Source organism: Xiphophorus hellerii, chromosome 5 (assembly GCF_003331165.1).
Source record: "Xiphophorus hellerii strain 12219 chromosome 5, Xiphophorus_hellerii-4.1, whole genome shotgun sequence".
In the NCBI taxonomy this organism is placed as follows: Eukaryota; Metazoa; Chordata; class Actinopteri; order Cyprinodontiformes; family Poeciliidae; genus Xiphophorus; species Xiphophorus hellerii.
Genome location: NC_045676.1, coordinates 11,532,334 through 11,543,136, shown reverse-complemented (window position 1 = coordinate 11,543,136; position 10,803 = coordinate 11,532,334). Strand labels below are relative to the sequence as shown.

Here is a 10,803-nt window from a genome sequence, read left to right as displayed (position 1 = left end):
TAGCATTCATTTACAAGCCTGCTAGTTCACCACCGAGGCATGTTCCACCCTAAGCGATGGTTGGTAATTATTGCAATTCAAACATGCAGTACTAACATTTGTCCAAAATATATGATCTAATGTCTTAGGTAAGAGAGATGAATAGACTTCACTGAATATTTTCCATAGGAGGAAAAAGTAATTGATGAGACGATAAAATGTTGTTATATAAAAATGTTATTTTCATATGTTTATGATTTTGGCTCAAACTGGTGAACAAGTTTCTCCAATTAAAGTAATAGTTTTAAATACAAACTAAATCGCACAAACTATTTATGTTTTGCATTTATACTTTTAACCAATGAGTTTTGATTTCCAAATTCAGTTGTTAGTTTGCAAAATAAATTATGAGCTAATTTCTTTTTCAGATAATAATTTGTCTTGCTGATTTAAATTAGACAAAAATCATTCCTTGTGACCCAAATATTTTGTGTCATTTTTTTTCTTCTTTGGCAGCCTAACATTTGGGACAAGAGTCACACCTGCAACCCAATCTGAATTATTCACCAAGTTAAGATTAAAACGTTTCTGGGATGTACTTTGTTTGTTTTTTCTATTTGGCAGCCTCATTGCTGTTAAATTTGGCTGACGAGTGTGTTTGGCTGACGAGTGTGTTTGGCATTTCCACATCAGGCTTGATGAGGATCCAAACTGTGGAACTGATGTCAGGCAGAAGTCACCTTGGTCCAAGAAAAAGTAACAATTTTCCTCATTTAAATTGTGTTTTACAATGTAACCAATTTCAACGTGATGGTGGTGTTAAAATCCTCAAAGTGCAGACATGAAACTACAGAGCCTTGTAAAAGTAATCATGCGCCCTTAAACATTTCCAGATTTTGTTCTGTTGCAACCAAAAGCAGCTGTAATGTATTCGGACAAAATGTGAAAAACAAGACACAAAATAGCACATAATTTTAAAGTAGAAGGGCAATGATGAATGGTTGTCAAGTTTATTATGCACAAAAATCTGAAAAGTGTGGAGTGTGTATTTGCCCAGGCCTCAGAGGTTTGTCAGAGAAGAAGTTTAAGTTTTACCAATACTGATGCAGGATCAATATCAAAGCACAACAGGCACAACAGATAGAAAGTATCATTAAAACAACAAAGCTTGTGTATAAAAAAGAGGTCTCACTTTAACATAAATCTGAGTGTGGTGCATTTGTTGTTAAAACATGATTTTCTTCATTCAGTGAATTCACCCATGACAGTGAGAAAATCCAGAAATATTAGTCAAATAAAGGTAAAAAGTACTGTGTAGTAAAACTACTCCTAAATATATTTTTTCCAAATCAGTAACTACCTCTACAAGCAATATGTGAATGCCATGACAGCATAGAGTGAGTGCAAAAGCATGGCTATGACAAATACACCTATACTCTGTAAAAGGGGACTTTTAGAATTAAAATAAGTTATTAAAAAGCAGAATACATTAAAGAGAAATTTTATTTTTGACAGCCACTCAAAACATTTCTCAACAAGGCCATGATGAAACAGAAACCTCATAAGACAGCACTGCCACTCTGCCCAGATCTCTTGGCACTTCTTTGCATATCCATGTAAAGTTTTCTACATCTGTCACTGTGTAATACACTATGCATGACAGAAAACTAGAATGGTATGTCGGGGTGGACGAGTCATGGTGTGGGGTTGCTTTTCTTCAACAGGAACAGAAAACTGATCACAGTTAAAGAAAACAATCAAACACATTAATGTGTGACCTAATCAAAGTCCAGACATAAAACACATGGACAGCATGTACACTTTTTCCTCCAGATAGCTACACTGCAATATCTCAATATCTATTAAAAAGATACATAATATCTCAAATGTCTGTGGTTTTATTGTGGTAAATTGCAAAAGAAAAAAAAGACAAAGAAAAAAAATCAAGTGAAATGAAAACTTTTGCAAGGTTTTTTATACTTTATTAAACTGAAAGCTAAAAGCTGCTCCATATGACAGAGGAAGAAAACATACTGAGGAACAAACTGAATGAAACACCAAAGATACTTGTGGGACTTGGCTTTGATCAAGTTGAATCAACATATTTGTCTGTCTCCAATCACTTGAATTAGACTTTGTGACTTTATGACTCATAGTGTATAAATATTTAGTCTGTTTGTCTGTTCTGCTTTAATCTGAAAACAAATCTTTTTAAATTTCATGTTTGACAGTGGAAAAACAAGAAACAGGTTACAGGCAGGCGACCGAGCAGGACGACAACTAAAAGCTAAAATCAAACAGCTTCTATCCATAGCACACTCTGGTTCCATCAAAGACAATAATTAACCGGCGACTCATTATTTTGCTGTTGAATAATACTAATTTGAAACGCACAGGAAAAACAGCGACAAAGGAAGCTATCTTCTGCTGCGGTGGTTAAGGTTTGTGGCTGTGAAATTTGAAGCTTTTTATAAACTTACGTAAGAATCAGGGGGGGAGAAGCTGGAAGCTGTTCTGGAAAAAATTATGGAATACTCACAGTTGTAAGCAATGATGATGAGACTGTAAGACTTTCTCTCCTCTCTGTCAGTAATCCGCCTGTGATCCACTCTGATGCTCTCGTCTTTTCTCCCTTGGCCCACAGAGGTGTTATGAAGACAGTTTTGTTTATCTGAGTGCACCTTGAAGTACTTCTGTAAGTGTAGTGGCTTTGAGAGCTGTGGTATCTTTAGACCTCAGCACACGCCCACCTCTGACGCTTCCTCTTTCTCACACACACACACACGCACACGCACACCCACACGCACACACACCCACACACCCACACACACACACACGCCCCCACACACACACACACACACACCCCCACACACACACACACACACCCACGCACTCTGCTATACAGCTGCTGCCAGATGTGTGACAGATCCCCATTTTTATGATTTGCCTCACATTCTACTCTCCCTGTATTCATCACCTTTTTTCAGTTGCATTTGACGTAAGAGGAGTTGAAGTAATTTTGCTGTACAAAGTGATGAAATTTCTGTACTAATATAGTAGAGCACAGTTTCTTTTCACTAATGTCTGATTTACTTTAAACATGTGCTGCTGACAATATGTTCTCCAAAGCTGGGATCAACTTAATTTAATATAATTGCTGTTGTATTAGACATAAGGAAAATAGTAGCATTTTTTTATAATAAACTCCAGATCCAGATCTCATTTGCAAGAGGGACCTGGGCATCTAAACTAATCTAAATTTAAACTATAAATATCACTCAGCTGCAGGCTGACGGATTTAGACCTTTTATTTACTGTTAAAGAAAGGTTACACAAAAATAGATGGAGCCCCTTAAGGGACATTAAATAAGGGAGTAAATAAAAAAGCTAATTTCTTGTGTGCCCCAGATAGTATCTGATGTTTACCAGATCTTGTGCGTACCAGATAACATCTGGTATGCATGAAAAAATGCATTTTTTTGATTATTTTTATTCAATGTCCCTTTAGGGATATAGCAATGTTAAAAAATACAGAGTTTCTTTTGTGTGCTTTCTGTGTATGAGACTGTCAAAAGTTGATTCAGTCTTTACTAGATAATAAACTGAGTCAAATTTAACCAAGATTTACAAAAACATACAAGAAGTTCAAATATGTCATAATTTAGCAAAAAAATAAAATAAAAAGAAGTTGTATACATAAGCGCAATATGGCCTTAGTGCTTACATAGGGTTTGAGACAGGAAGTTGCAGGTATAAGCTTTTAATCATAAAACTGTCTTTGCAAAAATGTATTAGCAGTTTGATGGTCTGGGGCGCACAGGTGTTTGTTGACATAAAGCTATGCACAAAATACATCAACAGGGGCCTTAGAGAAGCAATCTGCTGCAACTCAATCATGGAAAAGTAATAACAAAATATTGAAAGTCTATCATTTTACTGTAAGGTTTTTTTTTTCAAAAACATTTTAGTTTTCAAAAAAGAGGACAACATTTAAGAGATCTTCATTCTTCCTGGTTGAGGAGGTCTCAGCCAATTCACCTCAAAATCCAGCTGTACAATAGCTCTACACAGCCTCCTACATTTGCTCCAGGTCTCTGTTTCTTATAAAACTAGATTCTTGCACTTGCACAATTTTAAATGAATGAATCAAGGATAGGCTTTGTTAATGTTGCACATATGCAGTGAATTTTTACTATGCTGTGACTGAGACTGTAAGAGAGGTAAAGTCTCATAGTCTTTGTCTTGAGAGTGTGCAGTTACACATGCTCAATGTGCAAAACGACCAGCAAATCTGCTTAATAAAATCCACAAGCACATTTAAAAATCATTTACAGAGAGCAAATAGATACAAGTCAAGATCCAGGATGTAACCTGAATTTTGAAATTGAATAAAAAGTTTGTTAATATATTAGTATAAAGGTGTGCACACTTATGTTACCAGATTATCTCAGCTTTTTATTCTTATTTCATTCGTAACAGTGTTGTTTGTTTTTAATTTAAACTTTCCCAGATAGGTCACATTAAAGCCAAAAAATATTTTCAAATGATTCTTTTGCTTGACAAAAACACCATCTTTTGACTGTGGTATGTACACGTTCATGGTATCACCATTGTAAGTTGAATTTTTTAAGTGCAGCAAATATTTTTATTCAACTGCATTTTTTATGAACCCATCTGCTTAATTTATTTCCCTAAAAGGGGGAGAGAAAAGAATCAAAGGAGAGGATCAATTGCATTAAATGTGTAATTTAAAAAACAAAAGGTTTTCCTGGCATCCAGATGTTTTTCCAGCTCATGTGTCTGTTTTCATGCTGCAGCAGAGGTGAGGTCAGAGTTGGCCCGTTAGTGCCCCCAGAGAAAAATGTGGTGCAAAAGTCAAGCAGAGGGGAGGAAGGGGAGGAGTGAGGTCAGATGAAAAACAAGACCACCAAATGAACGTGGACATAAAAGTTGCTGCTGTTTATTTTTCTAACGTCCCAAAACTTCATCAGAAAGCTACAGCATTGAAAGAACCTGGTTCATATTAACACAAGTAAAATTGCAACCTCACACACACAGAAGCCCCTACCACATGAGTCTACTCACCCCGTTATTCCTCCAACACTGTCTCACTGTGGTAGAAAGCCAACACTGCAACTCACCGCTAGAAACTGACTGAAATGCAGCAGCCAGAAACTCTTCTTTTTTACCACAACTCAGAGCAGGTCACATTAGGAATCAGGCCTTTGTGTTTAATGTAGCTGTCAGGGATGGAAGGTCTCATTACATTTGTGTTCTGGCCCTTTAATATCCAGTTGAAGCAGGTTCCTTAAAATTGAAACATTCTTTTGAGGAACTAGTGGTTTTGTTGCTGTCAGGAAACCCGCTGCTGTTTATTCACCAAGACAAAGAGAGAGAAGACATTTGGCGTAAACCCATCCAGACAGCTGATAACTTCCCTGACATGGCAGCTCAATACTTCTGGCATCTTTTCCTTACTTTGGCTTGGATATTTCTATTTTCCTTCCCTTCTGTGTGTAAAGGAATGAATGGAATAGGTAAGGCTGTAAAAATGCTTTCTCAATATTGCATAGGCCGATTCAGATCGCTACAGAAGTCATGGGTGACGTCTTCCTCATCGAATATGTGTTTGACTAGTATCACATTAGTCACAGTTACTTATTTTTAACTTTCTTCTAAGGTTTGTAAATGTCATAAAAATGTTTAAAAAATTGTTTCATGGGTCAGAATCTTTTAAAATTAAAACCTATATTTAATATGATGAAGTAATTCTTGTCTGGTGCCGTTTACAGTTTCTTATAAATATTTTTAAATAAATATTTTGTCAACCACAAACTTCAGGCAGCGTTTTTGGAATTTGACTTGATAAAACAACATAAAAGTGCTAAATAAATAAAAAAAAAAGAAGGAAAGCTATTTATAATTTTAAACATTATTTCAAAGTAAAAATGAGAAGCTTAGCAGACATTTTGATTCAGCTCTCTTTACTATGATAATACTAAAAAAAACTGAATGCAACTAGTTGTTTCTCTAAGTAAATACTTTCCACTTCTGCGTAATTTAATCTAAGTATTAATACTTGATATATACATCTATTCTGTTGTGTGAAGGTCTCAGAAGTTTGTTAGATGATATTAGTGAACAAACCTCAGTGAATACCAAGGAACACAGCAGACAAGTGAGGGAGAAAGCAATAGAGTTTAAAGCTGAGTTATAAAACAATGTCACAAACAGTAAACAGCTTATGGCACACTGATTATCCACAAGTGGAAGGAGTGTTGTCCTAATGCAAACCTACCAACATATCCAAGTGACATATTTAAACTGACAGGAGGGGCAAAGGAAATACTACTCAGGAAAGAAGCCAAAAAGCTTTTGATAACTCTGGAGGAGCTGCAGATATCCATGGTTCATAGGATGATCTGCTGACATGACAACTATTAGTTGTGCACTCCATAAATACAGGCATGCTGGATGCAGTTCACCTCAGTCCATCCAAATTTGCTTCTCTCTGGTCAGAGGAAATTTAAAACTTAAGTTTCCCCACATCACCATGAACACAGCATTCCACCAGCTTAGCATGGTGGTGGCAGCACCATGCCATGGGGGTGATTTTCTTCAGCAGGCGCAAGCAACTTTGTCACTGATAATAGAGTTAAATACAGGGTGATCCTAGAAAGACTTGAAAATTTAATTTACGGACTCTCTCTGTCCATAAATCTGACTGAGATTCAGGGGTTTTTGTTAAATAAAATGGACAAAACTTTCATTCTCAAGATTTGCTAGACTATTTGAGACATAACTCAGAAATATGCAGTGGTTTTGAAACTGAACTTGGTTCTACCAACCACTGATATGAATTGTCTAGGAAACTATGCATTATTTTCTGCCGCATCAAAATGCTACTTTGTGTTGCTTTGTCATGTAAAATCCCAATAAAATGCATTGAAAGTTGAGATTGTAACTTGACCAAATGTGAGAATGTTCAGATGGCATGACGTGTTTACCATGAAGTATTTAGAAATTGCCAGCTAATTGATCAGAATCTTATTCATCTCCTATCTCATTATTTAGCAAGAATATGAACTTCTTTTGTGTCTAAATTGCAGAGATAAAACTGAACGCCGCTGTGTTTGTGGCCTTCTCCGGCGAAGATCTCATAATTGATGTCATCATCCATAAAACGACCAACCAAACTTCAGAATATTTGAGATGCTACGACCCATCTGAACATCAGATTAAGGAAACTATGATCAACCCTACAATAGGGGATGAAGACCTACAGCTGCATCTGAAAAACCTGAGCAGTTCAGGATTGTACAGTTGCAAATCTAATTCGGCTGAGGTGAAGTGGTATCTTCGGGTGACAGGTAAGCATTAAAAAGACATCAGGGTACATAGAGTTCCTCTCATCCACATATCTACAAGATGTTTGATTTTGTAAAAAAAACGTTCCTCTGAATGTGACTCCAGCAAATACGATGTTAGTGAAACTTGTATTACAAATGTTTGTGAAACAAGCACAGAAGGGTTCAAGTTACAAACCAATGTAAATGTAGCCTTTGTTTTCCTTTTATGCAAACACATAAACATACATCCATTGACTATACTACTGTATCATAGTTTCAACTTCCATCTAAGTTTCAAGAAGAAGAAACAAGTAACTAGCAACACATTGTCATTTAGCAAGTGTATATTTAAAATATATAGTGAAATAAAATTTTCTTTCTCTTCTTTTTTGATTATCAAAGCTACCAGCCTGCCAGTACACCAGATAGATAGGGACAGTCATAGAAGACACAGCACTCTCTTACATGCAGATGCACATGCTGGGTATGCAGCTGTAAATAACCCCCTCTCTTATTCAGCAGCTGAGCAATAGTAGCCAAACAGTGGCAGAATTGTTTCTTAAAGTTAAAACATCAACTGGATTTATTGCCCAACTTCCATCTCTAAGCACATCACATTCCCTATGTCCTCAATCTTCCAAAGAAACCTTTATCAAAAGATCAAGCTAATGTTAGCCAGCATATGACCAGTTTTTAAATGATTTTGTCATCCTAAAGCAACTCTAATCCTGAAAATGCGGACGTGGTTTAAGCGAGTACACAGTTTGCATGAAACCAGAAGGCAGATTCTCAGCCTGATTGTGTTGAGCACATTCTGTTTTTGAAAACAACTAGTTTCAAAATCCTACACTGAAAAATACCTTCTGTTAAAACTTGGTGACACCAGGAGCAACAAGTTCTTTGATCAGAAATATCTTCCCACCAGATGGGGAATCTATAAGTCAGCCTCTGCCATCCAGGGGTTGCTGCATTCCAGCACAGACTGACCATGTGTGTTTTCCATCTAAAGCCTACAGGGAGCCACAGAAGCCGGACTACACAGAGGTCTTCATGATGGCTATCTTCACGGGATTGCTGCTGGTCTTCAGTGTGTTTGCCTCTGTGTATGTCTTCAGAGGACATTGGGTAAGATTTGTGCAGCGCAGAAATTAAGAAACCCACATTGCAAGATAAAAGTGTGGCTTTTTGTCTCATACTGTGATGTTACAAAATGCAGATTTTCCTGCATTTAGAAAGGTACAGTGTCAGTCAAAAAAACATGGGGGTACACACCCACACGCAGACACACACTCATATCTAACTTAGACACATCCAAACTTTTTGAACAGTTGGAGGAAAACTGACTTTGAATCCCACGAGAAAACCCACACATGTAATAGGAGAACATGCAAACTCTATTTAGATAAGCCCCATTTTGGCTATAAACACAGCCCGTTCATAGCACAAAGCAGCAGTGTTAATAATAGCACCATCATGCAGCCCACGCAAAACAGAACAACTTCAATCAATTGTACTTGTTCCCTATTCGACAGTGGATTGGGATTAAAGTTAATGTTCATGTTGAGTTTATATGCTAAATAGATAATAAATAAAGTATAAGGTGTTTTTAATCTGTAACTATTAAAAACATATACCCAAATTCATGTGCATGCACGCTGCATACAGTCATGGATGTATACAGACACATACATACAAATAAACATATAAATAAACATATATATAAGAAAAAATAAACATTTTAGTTGGATACTTCTTCTACATCTGTTTCATGTTAGCCTGTGACCAAAAAACTTCTTTCTAGAAAGAGACACAGTCTGGATCTCTGGCCACTAGCAGAACACAGAAGCAGAACACAGAAGAAAGGAAGGGGACAGAAAAAGAAGACGGCAACATGGACATGGCAGCAGCTCAGTCTTCTTCGTTCTATGCTGTAAGCATCCATTTTTCCCCCACTCATCTCTTTTTGTTCTCCATCTGCCATGGTTTTATGAGTTTATTTTGGTTAATCATTCTTGAACTCGGACAGAGTCTGGAGCCTCGGCCCAGGTCTATTTATGATGTGCTGGATCACTCAGCTGCCAACAATGACAAGAAGCGAACAAAATCCCCAGAAAAGGTACTCTTTAGCAAACCTAAAATGTTTGATGTCAATAGTGAAATATTTAATGTCAACATAAAACCCATAACTTCTCCGTCTCCTGCTCTGTCCTCCATAGGTGGAGCAAATTGCCGAATACCAGGATGAAGGCATCTTTGAGTCTGTTTATGAGAACTTTTGAGTTAAATAAACTGGGTTTGACTGATTTTGCTTCATAGCACCGAGTTAAACATCAGTGCTTTTCACTGTCACATTTGGCAGGAACAAGTTAGGAGATATTTCAAGAAAAGTAAAAGCAAAAGATTAAAAAAAAACTATGCAACAGATATTTCATTGAAACTGTGTAAATAATAAATAAACAAAAGTATTAAGAGTAACTTGTATTTAAATGAAGATTCCTAGAGCTTCTGTCACATTGTTATACATATGATAGCTGGATTTAATAAATATTGCTGAATCAGTAACAGATGTTTCATTTGCTGTTGTTGTTTTTGTGTTGTTGTGACATTATTTCATGCACAGGGATTACTATGATGAGCAGATATTCACAACTGTTTGTACTGTAGTGGTTTAGTTTGGGTGTTGTTGATATACTTGCACATATAGTAAGCCAACATGGACAATATGTTACTCCTATTGGCACTGCCAGTCACATTTAAAAATGCCTATGAACCAACATGACCAGCAGTCAGCAAGAAATGCAGAGCATGTCAGCAGTACCTAGTCATTTCTCCCACAGTATGATACAAATATTTATAGGTATCTTCAGTTACATACTAGTAACTTTATTTAACATCTAAGGACTAATATAAAGTATTGATTTTATGATTTTATGTTTGGAGGTAATCATCCAACTCCGTTTGATCTGAACATCATGCATCACTAAATATATTTTACTGGAATTTTGACTAATACTTAGGGCATATCATTCTTTATCATCACAGCAGCAAACACATTTTTGCTATTAAACCACATCATTGTTATGTTGCCAAAACTAAGGAGCTACTTTCGAAACATAAAGGAAGGATTCCAGTTTAGAGTGACAGTGGAGTTGAGGAAACTAAAGCTGAAGTTTTATCTTTTATTTTTATTGTTTTAAAATGCACAGTTCAACAAGGGTGGAAAGGAGGATCTGAAGAATAAAATTGCTGAATGAGGATATGACAAAAATACTAATGTTTAATTAGTATTACTTTTTGTCACACGCATTTTATTGTAAACACACTTTGAATAGGACTTATTTGGAAATAAACTTTTGTTTCTAACTTTATGGCTTCTAATTGAAAACAAGGAGGAAAAATGAGAAACTATTATAACCATGAAACGGTTAATTTAAATCATATAAACTATTTAGCCTGATATGTTAAAAAAAAAAAA

General features: G+C 36.2%; 1 protein-coding gene across 1 annotated transcript; it reads left to right on the top strand.

The window, feature by feature from the left end:
* Nucleotides 1-5,103: 5,103 nt before the first annotated feature.
* On the top strand, nt 5,104-9,894 carry nfam1 (NFAT activating protein with ITAM motif 1). Its single transcript, XM_032561941.1, has 6 exons — nt 5,104-5,516; nt 7,089-7,349; nt 8,338-8,453; nt 9,130-9,258; nt 9,355-9,444; nt 9,545-9,894. Exons 1-6 carry the CDS (start codon nt 5,423-5,425, stop codon nt 9,605-9,607), a joined length of 753 nt encoding a protein of 250 aa, XP_032417832.1. The 5' UTR covers nt 5,104-5,422; the 3' UTR covers nt 9,608-9,894.
* Nucleotides 9,895-10,803: the final 909 nt, after the last annotated feature.

What these genes read in the sequence shown, in the direction of transcription:
- nfam1 (XM_032561941.1), top strand. Translation starts at nt 5,423, where the DNA reads ATGGCAGCTCAATACTTCTGGCATCTTTTCCTTACTTTGGCTTGGATA. An exon ending in TAAAGGAATGAATGGAATAG is followed by an intron (nt 5,517 to 7,088) that starts GTAAGGCTGTAA and finishes TCTAAATTGCAG; the next exon opens with AGATAAAACTGAACGCCGCT. An exon ending in GAACAAAATCCCCAGAAAAG is followed by an intron (nt 9,445 to 9,544) that starts GTACTCTTTAGC and finishes TGTCCTCCATAG; the next exon opens with GTGGAGCAAATTGCCGAATA.